Source organism: Narcine bancroftii, chromosome 5 (genome assembly GCF_036971445.1).
Source record: "Narcine bancroftii isolate sNarBan1 chromosome 5, sNarBan1.hap1, whole genome shotgun sequence".
Classification (NCBI taxonomy): Eukaryota; Metazoa; Chordata; class Chondrichthyes; order Torpediniformes; family Narcinidae; genus Narcine; species Narcine bancroftii.
The window spans coordinates 194,772,305-194,788,516 of NC_091473.1; the positions used below are offsets into that span (position 1 = coordinate 194,772,305).

Here is a 16,212-nt window from a genome sequence, read left to right on the forward strand (position 1 = left end):
GTGGCTCCATAGAGGCTTTAGTCTGCCTGTGGAAGAAGCCGGCGGTGGTTGTCAGTAAAATCCTGCAACCACAGAGGTCTGCATCGAAGGTGGCGGCGCCTACACTCGCCAGTGGCCACAAGGGGCTGCAGGCTCCGGAGGAGCAGCCGACCAGCATAGGACAGCAGTAACGGGAAGAACATCCTCCAATGAGAAGGAGATGACCCAACAGGATGGTGACCACAGTAGTGAACCAGCGAGGGGCTCAGTGGCTGAAGGACCCACACCGGCTGCGGGAGACTTGCAGTCTGGAGACCCATCACACGGTGCTGCGAGCTGCTGTGAACATGGGAACCATACCGGGAACTGGGATTTGAGAGGGTGCTGAGAGTAAGAGGGCTCCCAAAGGGCTTTGGGAACTGAAGGGTTTCCTGATTGTATCAGAGGATTGGACCTGGAGTTCAGGTTGCCGATGACTCGAAAGGTGTCTATGCAGCTACAGTGGCTGCAAAAGCACTGGAGGTGAATCCCCCTGACACTTGGTGACCCTGCGATTGGGATAATAAGTGTGTGACAAGGGACTGTCTAACTTCAGTTTTAAAAAATGAGAGGTGAACTCACTGAGAGGGTGAATGCCGAGAAGATTATTTCCTTTGTGAGGCTATCCAGATGAGGGAGCGCCGGTTGAGTACAAAGCTCTCAGGGATTTCTCCTCCAAAGGTTTGAATCAGTGTCCCAGTGAGCTGCGGAGGCAGTCATTAAAAGAAGGCATAGACTGATGACATTTTAACCACAAGGTGATGCTGAGGAGCAGATCAGATCAGGCTGCAAGCCAGTGAGGTAGAGTGACCTACTTCAAGGCAGCACCTCTGACTGCCTTGATTCCATCAGAATCAGAATTTATTGTCATAAACAAGTGTCATGAAATTCATTATTTTGCAGTAGTATTACAGGTGCACACATTGCTATAACGATGCATTATTTAAAAAAATAAATAGTGCAAAAAGAAGAGAAAGTTAGGTACTTTCTGTGGTTCATTGTCCGTCCAGAAATCTGACGGGGTTGGGGGGGTGGGGGGTGAAGCTGTTTATGTACCATTGGTGTTAGTCTTCAGGTGCCTGATGGTAGCAGTGAGAAGAGAGCATGTCCTGGGTGGTGAGGGTTCTTGAGGATAGAGGCTGCTTTATTGAGACAACCACCTCTGGTAAATGTCCTTACAGAATGAAGACTGATAGCACTGGCCAAGTTCGCAACACTCTGTCAGATGGTGATCCCCACCCTTCCCCCGCGGCCATAACGCTTCTTTTTGTTCACCTGTAGGAACCGGATGATAGAGCAGTACCAGAACCACAATGACCACTACTGCCTAAACCTGGACAGTGGGATGGTGATCGACAGCTATCGCATGGGCAATGAGGCGCGTTTCATCAACCACAGCTGCAGCCCCAACTGTGAAATGCAGAAATGGTAAGCATTAGTCACCAACAGCCCATTGTTTGTTACCTGTGTTATTGACGAGAATGGCTGTGCACCAGGGATCTCCCAAGGCCACTCATTTTAATTCACTAAGACATAGGTGTCGGTGGTGTGCAATTGCTCAGCAAAAGGAGGTATTAAGGCACTCCTTCTGTCCTATAACCTATAGGTTATCCTTGGGCAAGGGGTGGTACCTGTTTAGCCTCCCAATCAGGGTCACATGAAGCCATGGATTGCAGATGGTGGATGGTTTTAACTACAAGCAGATTCTACAAATTGGAATTTATGGTTGTGAAACTAAAAATGCTGGGCAGGTGAATCTGCTGATCAATGGGCAGGGTTCATCCATCCAGTATGGACACTACAAATAAAGAAGGCAACGGGAAACCACTTCAGTAATTTTCTCCCAAGTATAGTCATGAATTCAATATCGACTATGGACTCAGCTCAAAGATGGAGCCTTCACCAAAGGAGAACAGGGGAGGCAACAACTACAATTCGGTGGGGGTCAGACATCATGACAGATGTAGAGACATGATTGTCCACGCTGAACGGCAAGGCACCTGAATGAATGAAGACATAGGAGCAGAAATAGGCTATTCATCCCATCGAATCTGCCCCATCATTCAATCATGAGCTGATCCATTTCCCCACTCAACCTGACCTCCCCATAAACTTTGATGGCCTGACTAATCAAGAACCTATCAATCTCAGTCTTAAGTACACCCAATAACCTGGCCTCCACAACCACCTGTGGTAACAAATTCCACAAATTCACCACCATAGGAACTCCTACGCATCTCTGTTCTAAGTGGACGCCCTTCCATCTTGAAATTGTGCCCTCTTGTCATAGACTCTCACATCATGGGAAACAACTTTTCTACATTAACTCTGTCTATGCCTTTCAATTTTTGAAATTGAGATTCCCCCTCATTCTCCTAACTTCCAACAAGTACAAGCCAATAGCTGTCAAACATTCCTTTCATCCTTGTGAACCATATGGACACGTGAATATGAAGGGATATCTATCCAATGCAAGCAACAGAGCTTCAACTTGATTTGTACATCGTATTCACCACAGACATTGGCCGAAGGGCCTTTACCTCTACTGTACTATTACACGTCCTCGGGCCTGCGCAAAGGAGCTTTTAGGTGGAGTGCAGTGTGCGCAGTACTGGCCCCACCCTTTACACCATTGGTTCGTGTGCCGTGGCCAAGCAAGCTGGGACGTGGCAGCGAGGTCCTTGGGTCGTAGGTTTTATATCGGAGTGGCTTTCTCCTCCAAGAAAAGTGCAGAGAACAAAACAAAGGACTCTACATCACCTTTGTTGACCTCACCAAAGCCTTCGACTCCGTGAGTAGGAAAGGGCTTTGGCAAATACTAGAGCGCCTCAGATGCCCCCCAAAGTTCCTCAACATGGTTATCCAACTGCACGAAAACCAACAAGGTCGGGTCAGATACAGCAATGAGCTCTCTGAACCCTTCTCCATTAACAATGGCGTGAAGCAAGGCTGCGTTCTCGCACAAACCTTCTTTTCAATCTTCTTCAGCATGATGCTGAAACAAGCCATGAAAGACCTCAACAATGAAGACGCTGTTTACATCCGGTACCGCATGGATGGCAGTCTCTTCAATCTGAGGCACCTGCAAGCTCACACCAAGACACAAGGGCAACTTGTCCGTGAACTACTCTTTGCAGATGATGCCACTTTAGTTGCCCATTCAGAGCCAGCTCTTCAGCACTTGACGTCCTGTTTTGCGGAAACTGCCAAAATGTTTGGCCTGGAAGTCAGCCTGAAGAAAACTGAGGTTCTCCATCAGCCAGCTCCCCACCATGACTATCAGCCCCCCCCCCCCCACATCTCCATCGGGCACACAAAATTCAAAACGGTCAACCAGTTTACCTATCTCAGCTGCACCATTTCATCGGATGCAAGGATCGACAACGAGATAGACAACAGACTCGCCAAGGCAAATAGCGCCTTTGGAAGACTACACAAAAGAGTCTGGAAAAACAACCAACTGAAAAACCTCACAAAGATTAGCGTATACAGAGCCGTTGTCATACCCACACTCCTGTTCGGCTCCGAATCATGGGTCCTCTACCGGCATCACCTAACGCACCTAGAACGCTTCCACCAGCATTGTCTCTGCTCCATCCTCAACATTCATTGGAGCGACTTCATCTCCAACATCGAAGTACTCGAGATGGCAGAGGCCGACAGCATCGAATCCACGCTACTGAAGATCAAACTGCGCTGGGTAGGTCACGTCTCCAGAATGGAGGACCATCGCCTTCCCAAGATCGTGTTATATGGTGAGCTCTCCACTGGCCACCAAGACAGAGGTGCACCAAAGAAGAGGTACAAGGACTGCCTAAAGAAATCTCTTGGTGCCTGCCACATTGACCACTGCCAGTGGGCTGATATCGCCTCCAACCGTGCATCTTGGCACCTCACAGTTCAGTGGGCAGCAACCTCCTTTGAAGAAGACCGCAGACAAAAGGCAAAGGAGGAAAAACCCAACACCCAACCCCAACCAACCAATTTTCCCTTGCCACCGCTGCATCCGTGTCTGCCTGTCCCGCATCGGACTTGTCAGCCACAAACGAGCCTGCAGCTGACGTGGACATTACCCCTCCATAAATCTTCGTCCGCGAAGCCAAGCCAAAGAAAAAAAAGAATACTATTACACGTAGTTAACATGGTTCATAAATTTTTCAGATGACACCAAAGTTGGTGAAGAATGATAACTAAGTTTGCAACAAGATCTTAATCAGTTGGGAAGGTGGACCAACGAGTGGCAAATGGAATTTAACTTTGATAGGTGTGAAGTGCTCTCGAATCAGGGCAGGACCTACACAGTGAATGGCAGGGCCCTGGAGAGTGTTGGAGAACAGAGGAGTTTAGGTTCATAGCTCCCTGAAAGGGTGACTCAGGTGGACAAAGTGGTGAAGAATGCTCTTGAGTTACAAAGTTGGGACCTCATGATTCAGCGACACAAGGCATGGTTGAGAACACATTTGAAGTACACTGCAGTTCAGGTCACCCTGAAGGAAGGAAGTTACCAAGACAACCTGTAGTTACAGGGAGAGCCAGGAGTTTATTTCTTGGAGTGTGGGAGGATGAGGGTAGATGAGGTACAGAGATTCATAAAGTAATGGATAAAGCAAATGCTTACAATCTTTTCCCCAGGATAGACCATTTTAGAACTAGAGGACGCAGATTTAAGGAGAGGGTGAGAGATTTCAGAAGGACCTAAGGGGTAACGTTTCCATTCAGAGGGTGGTCTGTATCTGGAATGAGCTGACTGAGGAAGAGGTAGAAGTGAGTCCAGAATCAGAATTTATTGTCATGAACATCTGTTACGAAATTCATTGTTTTGCGGCAACAATACAAGTGGAAAGATTGCTATAAATTGCTTTTTAAAATAAATAAAATAGTGTAAAAATAAAGTTCATTGACCATTCAGAAATCTGAATAGAGAGGAGAAGCTGGGCCACTGGGTGTTTGTTTTCAGGCTCCTGTACCTCCTTCCTGATGGTAGCAGTGAGAAGAGGGCATGACTTGGGTGGAGGGGGTCCTTGAGGATAGAGGCTGCTTTGTTAAAACACCGCCTCTTGTAGATGTCCTTGATGGAGTAGAGTCTGATGCCCGTGATGGCGCTGGCCGAGTTTATAACTCACTGTACTCATTTTCTGTCCTGTGCATTGGCACGTCCATACCAGACAATGATGCAAATAGTCAGAATATACTCCACGGTGCACCTGTAGAAATTTGTAAGAGTCTTTGGTGACAAACCATATCCTAACAAAGTATAGCCTCTGCCATGCCTTCTTCATGATTGCATCGAAGTGGAGGCCCAAGGATTGATCTTTAGAGATGTGGACACACGTACAATGCGGTACAGTCCATCCTGAGGCAAACATTGCAGAGAATATGCCAGCCCCATCACATATTGTTTGGGTAGCCAGCTTTTATAATGGCTTAAAAACACAATGCTGGAGAAACTCAGCAGGACACACAGTGTACTTTATATAGCAAAGATTAAGATACATAACCAACATTTTGGCCTTGAGCCTTCATCAAGGTGTGGTTGAGTTGAAAGTGTTGAGTTATTTCATAAGCAAATCTCTTGTTGGGTTCAGCCAGCAATATTCCCTTTTGCAAACAGTGCAGTATGAACATTGAGAATGACCATGTGACCTTTGTCTTAATATGCCTTTTTTTGCCATGTTGCATCCCCTCGGACTTGCATTGGGCTCTCTTTTGCAGGAACAGGGTTAGGCAGCTAACTGGAGGTAGCCAAGCCATGCCACTGAGCTCATCTCTCAAAGGGCAAAGGGTAGCCCTCCTGAGGCCATCCCACCCCAGTCCTTCTCTCCCACGCAGGGCAGCAGGAGGAAGGGAGGGCGGCTGATGGAAGGATCCCTGTCCCATTTTGGTCTTGCCTCTCTCCATACTTGGGGCCACTGAACCCATATCTTGTGCGTCTCACCTTAGACCTGTCTGTCATCTGATCATGGAGCTGCCTGGGATCTCATTGTGTGGTAAAATACTCAACTCGTCTCCATCCCTTTTCATTCTGCTCCCCATCCCTGGCTCTCGCTACCCCTGTGCAGGTCGGTCAATGGTGTGTACAGGATTGGACTGTTTGCGTTGAAGGATGTGAATGCTGGGACTGAACTGACCTATGACTACAACTTCCACGCGTTCAATCTGGAGAAGCAGGTAACACTGGGCTTCTGGCAGCATCAGAATGCAGCTCAAATTGACCTGTAGGAATGGAGCAGGGGGTTGGTGGGGGGGTGGTGGGGATAAACTATTCATCTCTGTGAGGAGGCAACACTCTGATCGATGTGGACATTTGCAAGTTCACAGCCTCTTTTCATGCCAGGACCTCACAGGGTCAGCTCCCTTGTGGTTTACTGGATAGTATCAGTGATGACCTTCCCTGGGAGTGTTAGAGGGACCTTTACTCTGTTGGAGTTTGGGACAGAACAGTGTTGGAGGGAGCTTCAGTTTATGTCTAATGTCTGGCCCTGAGAGAATGTGACATGACAGTGTAGAGGGAGCTTCACTGTATCAAATCCAAACTCTGTCTAACCCCTGCCCAGAAAGATTGTAACAGGACATTTCAGGGGGAGCTTTAACCTGTATTATACCCATAGTATGTCTAACCCCTGCCCTGGAAGTTGAGTTGTGCAGAAGGAGTTTCACTCTGTGTCTACTCCCTCACTGTGGGAGTATGTGGCAGGACAGTGTTAGAGGGAGATTCACTCTATCTACTCCCTCACTGTGGGAGAGTGTGGCAGGACAGTATTAGAGGGAGATTCACTCTGTGTCTACTCCCTCACTGTGGGAGAGTGTGGCAGGACAGTGTTAGAGGGAGATTCACTCTGTGTCTTACCCCTGGCCCGTGAAGAGTGTGATGGGACTGTGTTAGTGGTTGCTTTCACAGTGTTTTCACTAACCGTAACTGTTAGGGCAGTCCAGAGCAGGATCAGCAAACACCAGAGGACATATGTACAATGTTAAGGGAGGGAAGTTTAGGGGAGACATCAGAGGTAGGTTTTTTACAGAGTTGTGGGGGCCTGGGATGCCTTGCCATGGGTGGTGGTGAAGGCTGAAACATTAGGGGCATTTAAAAGACTCTTAGACAGGCTCAACGATTAAAGAAAAATAGGTTATGGGGTAGCAGTGTTGGCACCGGGGGGGGGGGGGGGGGGGGATGCCTGAAAATACCCCCCACCACCCAAGCTAGAGTGGCCAGTCATCCAATTTTAGGCCGGACAGTCCTCCATTTGCAGCATCCCGGGGTCCATAGGCCGTGCGTGGCCATGTTTCTTCTTGCACGAATGCGCTAGTGTTGGCTGGCGCATATGCAATGGATTGGAGTACCAGGGCCACTCGCATCACTTCCATCAGAGGGAGGGGGAAGTAAGACTAGGCCCTGGTACTCCAATCCATTGCTCATGTGCCAGCCAGCACCAGTGCATGTGTGCAAGAAGAAACATGGTCGTGCAAGGTCTATGGACCCCAGGATACCGCATTTAACATGGTAAGTGCCCCCCTCCGTCGCTGAGCAAGTTTTCAAGTGGCAAATTGTGCTTCCCTACCCCCCAGTTACCCTAAGACCCCCGCTAAGACTTGTTCTGACGCCGACCCTGTGGGATAGAGATTGTTTGATACGTTTTTTTAGGAAAGAATATAGGTCAGCATATCATCAAGGGTCAAAGGGCCTGTAGAGTGCTGTATTGTTCTATGTGATACTATAACAGCACCAGTGACCCAGGTTCGAATCCGAGCTGTGTCTCTAAGGAGTTTGTACATTCTCCCCATGTCCACATGGGTTTTCCCCAGGGGCTCCGGTTTCCTCCCCCCAACCCCTTCAAAAACCTATGGGGATTGTAGGTTAATTGAGATATTTGGAGTGGCATGGGCACGTAGGCCAGAAGGGCCTGTTACCAAGGTGTATGTCTAAATTTAATTTTTTTTTAAATTTATACTCTTTGTAAATTAATTCTAAAATACAGAATGTTCAGGTAACATCAGGAACAAGTAGTGTTATTCCATTATTTAACACATCATGATGTGTCATACATTTCTAAGCTTAAACTGAATAGCTCATGGGGTTTTCACATGCATGTTAACTGATGTGTGCTGCCCCTGCCCCTGTGGTTATTCCTGGGGCCCCTGCATGGAACTCTGCTGTACTTGGGCCAGTTGAAGTCGACCTAGATTTTCCACCACAGCCCTGAGACCATGGCACGGCAGCAGTTAGTTGCTCCTGCGGGTCCTGCTCTGGATTCTGTTGGGCCAACCCTTGGGTTGGCAGGACCCCTCCACGTGTTCTTTCTGCCGGGATGATTCCCGGCTACACAGTCTCCCCCGGGTGGCCGTGTGACTGCTCTGCTAACACTGCTCGGGTGGGTACTTCTGTGTTGCAGCAACTGTGCAAGTGTGGGGCAGAGAAGTGCCGGGGCATCATCGGGGGCAGGAGCCAGAGGATGAACGGCTTGCTGAACAAGAACGGCCAGCAGGCGAATGGACAGAAGAAACCGGGCAGGTTGAAGGAGAAGAGGAAATCTAAACACCGATTAAAGAAGAGGGTGGGTACCTTCCTCTGCTAGCTGAGGGCCGGGTAACACTACAGCGCCGCTTGTGGACTCTCTATTCCTGGCCTGGGACACTGGGGCTTGAAATGTTCCCCCAGCCTCATTTACTGAATTTATTTGTGACCTGGTGGAGGTTACAGGTTGAAACTGTGCCTGAATGAATGCACTGTCTGGGGTGCGGGCCTGCCCAGTATCAGCGAGTTGGGCTGTAGGGCCTGTTTCCATGCTACCTGACTCCACAACTCCACGTTTCAGGTCCATCTCTCTCCTCAACTAACCCCGACCCCAAGATCTCTGCCCGGCTTCTCTATTCCCACTTGTCAAAAGGGAGACTGACTCTCCCTGGAGAATGCCCTCCCTTGGAGCACATCACATGCGAGCCCAGGTCTATGATCTCTCGCTCAATCCAGACTCTCTCTCTCTCTTCTCCCTCCTGGCAGCTTCCCCCGCCTTCTGCAGGACACTTGAGACCAGAGGTTGGGGAGCTAAGTGCAGATGGCGTGCAAAGGAGAGACCAGGCACCTCCTTGGCTTCACTCGCTGCTGTTCCAACACACCCCCACCCCCCCCCCCCCAGGTGGAATGGTTGTGTCCCAAAAATAGACTTTATTCACAATAAATTATTTACAAATTAGAAAACCATACCCATCAATGTCCATTGTTACACTTGTCCTCTAAATGAACCATTACCACCTCTGTGGCACCTTGTTGCTTCTTCCCCTCTGTTGTTTGAGGTCTCAGCCTGGTAACGGAAGAACTCTAGGCTCTGGTCCGTCTCCACAGAATCCTTGCGTTAGCTACGCCAAGCCTCAGTGCATCCCTCAGCACATACTCCTGCAACCTGGAATGTGCCAGTTGGCAACATTCCCACATTGACATCTCCACGTGCTGAAAGACCAACCAGTTTTGGGCAGACCAAAGTGCGTCTTTCTCCAAGTTGGTCTTCCAGCAGTTCTGGATGTCTGAATCTGTGTGCGTCCCTAGAAACAGCACATAAGTCCTCTGTCATGCTGCTGGGTGTGAACAGTGACAAGGACCCTTGAACCTGCATTCAGCAAAGAAGTAGATGACCTCATCTGTGATTGTTGTGCATTTGAGTGAAGCTAGGTCAGGTGCGTGTCGTAGAGGGGCCTCACCCTGTTGCATTCCTCCCTCCTCACAGCGGGGTCACGTGTCGGAGGAGCCAAGTGAGAGCGTCGGCAACCCTGCCAAACTGAGCCAGCCGCACCAGATGAAGCCTATGTCCAACAGAGAAAGGTAGGACTTGGCGTCCAGCAACTGCACACGTCACAGCCAATCGCCCTTTAGTCTGGGAACTGTCCCAAGCAGGTGTAGCATGTTTCCTTGTCCTAAGAGCAAACCCACCTCGGAATCTAAGCTTCCAGTGTGTCACTGCTGCAGTACGGAGACAGCAGAGATTGCAGGTGCTGGGCTCTGCGGCAAAAACGAGACAGTGGGTCGAGCAGCATCTGTGGAGGCAGAGGGATGGTCAGTTTTTGGAGAATGAGGAGGGAGATGGGTTGGAAGGTGATAAGTGGGCAGTTGGGGGAGGGATGAGGTTTGGAGACAGTGACTGGTGCCTCAGCAAGTGCCATTTAGATAGAGACAGCATTGTACCACAGTCCACTCCACTGCTTGGATCACTGCCAAATGTTGCAGGCAGTTGAAGGAAATGGGAATCATATAGCACAGATGATTGATGTTCCATCAGGTCTGCAATGGGCCTCTGAAAGAGGTGCAAATTAGTCCCATTCCCTGCAATAACCATGGTGAAATTCATCCTCCAGTTTCCCCCCCTCTGGTTAGAGCTCTTCCAGACTTCAGCTGTCTATGAAATCAGAGCTACACTTGAAATAAAATGAAGGACAATCCAGAAGGCTGAGTACAGTGTTAATGGTCAGATTCTTAACAGTGTGGATGAACAAAGGGACCTTGGGGTCCAAATCCATAATCTCTCAAGGTTGCCACGCAGGTTGATAGGATAGTTAACAAGGCCTATGGGATGTTGGGCTTCATTAATAGGAGGATTGAGTTCAAGAGTCTCTGGTGAGACCACTCTTGCAATATTGTTTTCAGTTCTGGTCATCTCATTATAGGAAAGGTGTGGGCACTATGGAGAGGGTGCAAAGGAGATTGACCAGGATGTAGCCTGAATTGGAAAATAAGTTTTATGAGACAAGGTTAGCAGAGCTGGAACTTTTCTCTTTGGAGCATAAAAGGATGAGAGGAGACTTTAATAGAGGTCTACAAGATTTTGAGAGGACAGCCAGCACCTTTTTCCCAGGGAAGACCTCTACAAAGTGAAGAGAGGAAAGTTTAGGGGAGACACCAGGGGTCAGTTTTTTTTTACACAAAATGCTTGGAATGCATTGCCAGGGGTGGTGGTGGAGGCTGGAACAATACGGGACATTTAAGAGACTCTTAGATAGGCACATGAAAGAAAAATAGAGGGTTACGAGATAGGAAGGGTTTAGTACTATTTTTGGTAGGAATATATGTATCAGCACAACATCAAGGGCCAAAGGCCTGTACTGTGCTGTGATGTGCTATGAAATTATGTTTCTGAATTCTATGTTACACGATACTTAGACAGATTAGGCAAATAGGCAGAGAAGTGGCAAATTAAATACAATGTCCGAAAGTGTTCGGTCATGCACTTTGGTAGAAGAAATAAATGGGCAGACTATTTTCTAAATTGGGAGAAAATTGAAAATACCCAGATGCGGATGGACCTGGGGGTCCTCAAGAAGGACAGCCTAAAGGTAAGCTTGCAGGTTGAGACGATGGTGAAGAGGGCAAATGCAATGCTGGCATTCATTTCGAGGGGAATAGAATATAAGAGCAGGGATGAGGTGTGGAGGCTTTATAAGGCCCTGGTGAATCTTCACTTGAAGTATTGTGAGCAGTTTTGGGCACCTCAATTAAGACGGGTGTGCTGACATTAGAGAGGGCTCATAGGACGTTCGCAAAGATGATTCCGGGAATGAAAGGGTTAACCTATGAGGACCGTTTGTCAGCTCTTGGCCTGTACTCATTGGGATTTAGAAGAATGAGGGGGGGATTTCATTGAAACATTTTGAATATTGAAAGGTGCGAGCAGAGTAGATGAAGAAAGGATGTTTCCCATGATGGAGAGTCTTAGACAAAAGCGCGCAACTTCAGGATTGGAAGGCATCGACTTAGAGCAGAGATGTGGAGGGATTTCATGGTATTCGTGCCACAGGTGGTTGTGGAGGCCAAGTCATTGGGTATATTTAAGGCAGAAATTGATAGGTTTTTGATTCACCAGGGCATCAAAGGTTATGGGGAGAAGGCCGGGCAGCAGGGCTAAGTGGGGAAATGGATCAGCTTGTGATTAAATGACAGGGCAGACTCAATGGGCTGAATGGCCTATTTCTACTCCTGTGTCTTATGGACATGATGTCAGAAAGTTTATTGTCATATACTATAATATATGGACACACCAAAATTCTTTCTTGCTCCAGTCACAGAGAGTTGTTTAAGATACACTAACAACAGTGCTATAAATTAAATGACCATAATGTGTCTTGAGTGAAATCGAGATAATAAATATAAAAATGTAGATAAATAAATATTCACAGTTGCAAACAAAAAGTGATGTTTCAATAGTGTAGATAGATCTTTTGGTGGTTCTGGAGTTGTTTAGGGTGGGTATTCTCAACAGGGGCCATTCAGCCCCCCTGGAGGAGCCACAGCACATATAAGAGGGGCGTGGGGTGGTCACGGACTGAAATCATTTTAAAAATTTGTAATCGGTAGGATAGAAGCACAGAAGAAACTAACTACACTTGACTGCTTCACATGGAAGGGGACTCATAAACTTTGAGCAGAGACCTAAGGGATCCAGTGGTAAAAATAAGGTTGAAAATGGCTGCTTTAGAGTTAGGGTAATATGAGGATCTTCAGGAGTTTTATAGCTATTGTAAAAAGGCTGTCCTTGAACCTAGATTTGCCGGACGAGAGGCTTCTGTAGCAAATTTGAGAAGAGGTGGTGACCAGGGTGAGAAGTTTGTAGGATAATTGGTGTATTTGTGCAGTGTGGGCTTATGAGCTAGAAGTCAAATGGATGGGGGTCTCTATGATGTTGGCAGTGCCTCTTACAGGTGTCCTCGATGGACGAGAGGGATGGGCACTGCCTCCTTCCACGGTTTTCCGTGCCTGTCCCAGGGTCACCCACTGGGCTAATTTCCCTGCAGCTTCCTGGCCCTGCACAGCCCAGTATCGATGAAGACAAGCTACACCACTCAGGTTTGTTGCCAGGCAGCTTGGCCATGAGTGGCCATTTAAGAGCAGTGGCCAGATGCCCTCAGTCACTCCGCCGAGTCTGGACTGTGCAGTCCTGTGGAGCGGGACTGCACTGACAAGGAATTAAACCCGCTGAGAATCTGGCTCCTGCACAAACAGTCACCACTGAATGAAGTAGACATACAGCATAGTAACAGGCCTTTTCAGCCCACGAGCCCATGCCGTCCAATTACACCCAATTGACCTACAATCCCAGTACATTTTGAATGGTGGGAGGAAACCGGAGCACCCAGTGAATACCCACACAGACACGGGGAGGACGTACAAACTTCTTAACAGTGCGGGATGCAAACCCAGTCCTGATCACTGTGCTATAATAGCATTGCGTTAACCGCTTTGTCAACTGCTGCCCTAATGGCTTCACCTATTCTATCTAATTTTTCCTTCCAAACCATCCAGAAGTATCAAGCTTTTCTTTTATGAAATGTGAAGTATGTTTTCCTGATTTATTTATGGATAACTGTCTCATGTCTTTAGTTGCCTAATAAATAGAATTTGCCTTGATCACATTTTTTCAGGTATGTACAGATTAGGAACTTTTTCAATGTCACTTTATCTACTTTTCCACTACCACGTCTGATAAAATGTTATGTTTATGTTTAAACCCTTTTCGGAAGAGTTTGATAGTAACAATTTATGATTTGATCCTGAAGGTACATCAAGGGATTTCTGACAAAATTAAGAATCAATAGGAAAGAGAACTTCAGATACCTTTACCTATAGCGACATGGGAGAAAATTCTCCAATTAGTTAACACTTCCTCAATGTGTGCTCGACACTCTCTGATACGGTTTAAGGTGGTTCATGGAGCCCAGATGTCCAAGGACAAGCTAGTATGTTTTTACTCCCATATAAAGCCTATCTGTGACAGATGTCAATCTGAGGGGGCTTCCCAAACACACATTTTTTGGTCCTGCCCTTCCCTGAAAAAATATTGGAAAGATATTTTTTATATTATTTCAGCAGTTTTGCTCATTGACCTACAACCTCATCCTATGACTGCATTTTTTGGACGACCACTTTTGGACTCTGGCCACTTATCTTTTTCAGCTTGTCGTGTGATTGCGTTTGTTACTTTAGTTGTCAGGAGATTCTTTCTACTCAAATGGAAAGACCCTTCACCACCCACTATATTTCAATGTTTTTCCCAAACTAGAGCATGTTTAAACTTCGAAAAATCCGAAGTGGTTCTGTTGACCCTTCGGTTAAATTTGAAGAAACATGCAGACCATTTATTCAACATCTTCATATGATGTAAGTTCATCCTTTTCGAATTCTTTTCAACATTTTTTTTGTGAGTGTAGAGGAGCGGAATTAACCTTAAAATAATTGTTTACCCGCTGAAACACGGTCATCCAGCTTTTGTTTTCTTTTTTGTTTTGTTTCTTAGTTAGGGGGATATTTTTGTAATAAAGTTTGATTCCATTTCATGTTTGGCCTTTAAGAGATTGGGAGGCACGATGCCTGTGTTTGTATCTATTAACCGTTGTTAATGCAATCCCAATCTCTTTATATCATTTTTATGTTTATTAATCTGAAACTTGATAAAAAGATTGAAAAAGAAAGAAAGACAGAAGGCACCAGTTTTGAATCCTGGTCACTGGTGGTGTAACAGCGTTGTGCTAACCGCTATACGAACCCTGCCACCCTAACTCCTGTCAAACAGGGCCCAAAATGAATGCATATCCCATTAGACAAGGTGATCAGTGACAGCGTAGCAGTTAGATTGAGTTCAAATCTGCCACTGTCTGTGGGAGTTTGTGCATCCTCCCCGTGTCTGTGTGGGTTTCCTCCAACATTCCAAAAGACATGAGATTTGTAGGTTAATTGGTGTATTTGGGTGGTGCAGACTCATGAGCCGGAAGGGCCTATTACTGTAAATGTAAAAAATAATTTAAAACATCCAGCGCCTGCCTGACACCAGCCGAGGAGGCCCTTTGCTGGCTGTGTGTTCACCTGGAACTCCTTGAAGAATTTCTCTGTCAAGTATATTGGCAATGTCTGAAATAGGTATAATATCCTTGGGAAAATGTTCATTTTAATACAGTTTATCCTTCCTATTAGTGTTAATGGTAAATCTTTCCAATGCTCTAAATCGCCCTGTAATTTTTTTCATTAGTGGATAATAATTGAGTTTATATAGATGGCCGAGATTTTTATTTATTTGTATACCTAGGTATCTTATTGCTTGCATTTGCCATCTGAATGGTGATTCCTTCTTAAATTTTGAGAAATCCGCATTATTCATTGGCATTGCTTCACTTTTATTTACGTTAATCTTGTAACCCGACACTTCTCCATATTCCTTCAATTTCTTATATAATTCTTTTATTGATAGTTCTGGTTCTGTTAAGTATACTATAACATCATCCGCAAATAAACTGATTTTATATTCCTTGTCTTTTATTTTTATCCCTTTTATATTACTTTCTGTTCTTATCAATTCTGCTAGTGGTTCTATAGCTAACGCGAACAATAAGGGTGATAGTGGGCATCCCTGCCTTTTTGATCTGCTTAAGTTAAATTGCTTTGATATATATCCATTTACTGTCACTTTCGCCAATGGCCCCTTATATAATGCTTTAATCCAATTAATATACTTTTCTGGTAAACTGAATTTTTGCAATACTTTGAATAAATAATTCCATTCTACTCTGTCAAAGGCCTTCTCTGCGTCTAAAGCAACTGCTACTATTGGCGCTTTACTCCCTTCTACTGCATGAATTAAGTTAATAAATTTACAAATATTGTCTGTTGTCCGTCTTTTTTTAATAAATCCAGTTTGGTCTAGATTTACCATTTTAGGTACATAATCTCCTAATCTGTTTGCTAATAGTTTAGCTATTATCTTATAATCTGTGTTAAGTAATGATATTGGTCTATATGATTCTGGTGCGAGTGGATCTTTCCCATGCTTTGGTATTACTGTAATTATTGCTGTTTTACATTAATCTGGTAAGCTTTGTGTTTTATCAATCTGGTTGATTACTTCCAGGAGGGGAGGAATTAATAAATCTTTAAATGTTTTATAGAATTCTATTGGGAATCCATCCTCTCCTGGTGTTTTATTATCTCTTGTATTTCTACTATTTCAAATGGTTCTGTTAATTTATTTTGTTCCTCTGTTTGTAATTTTGGTATTTCAATTTTAGTTAAAAATTCATCTATTTTGCCTTCTTTCCCTTCGTTTTCAGTTTGGTATAATTGTTCATAGAATTCTCTAAAGTTTTCATTGATCTCCGTTGGATTATATGTGATTTGTTTGTCTTTTTTCCTTGATGCCAATACCATTTTCTTAGCTTGTTCTGTCTTAA

The 16,212-nt window shown here is 45.8% G+C and overlaps 1 protein-coding gene across 11 annotated transcripts in view; it reads left to right on the forward strand.

Annotated features, from left to right (window-relative positions):
* The window catches only part of ash1l (ash1 (absent, small, or homeotic)-like (Drosophila)), a 371,451-nt gene that overhangs the window by 306,311 nt on the left and 48,928 nt on the right, over positions 1–16,212 (forward strand). For all 11 annotated transcript variants that reach the window (XM_069940548.1, XM_069940547.1, XM_069940556.1 and 8 more), the window contains 4 exons: positions 1,300–1,446; positions 6,078–6,186; positions 8,406–8,567; positions 9,735–9,829. In XM_069940548.1, coding sequence (XP_069796649.1) covers positions 1,300–1,446; positions 6,078–6,186; positions 8,406–8,567; positions 9,735–9,829 — 513 coding nt within the window. The remainder of the gene's footprint in view (positions 1–1,299; positions 1,447–6,077; positions 6,187–8,405; positions 8,568–9,734; positions 9,830–16,212) is intronic.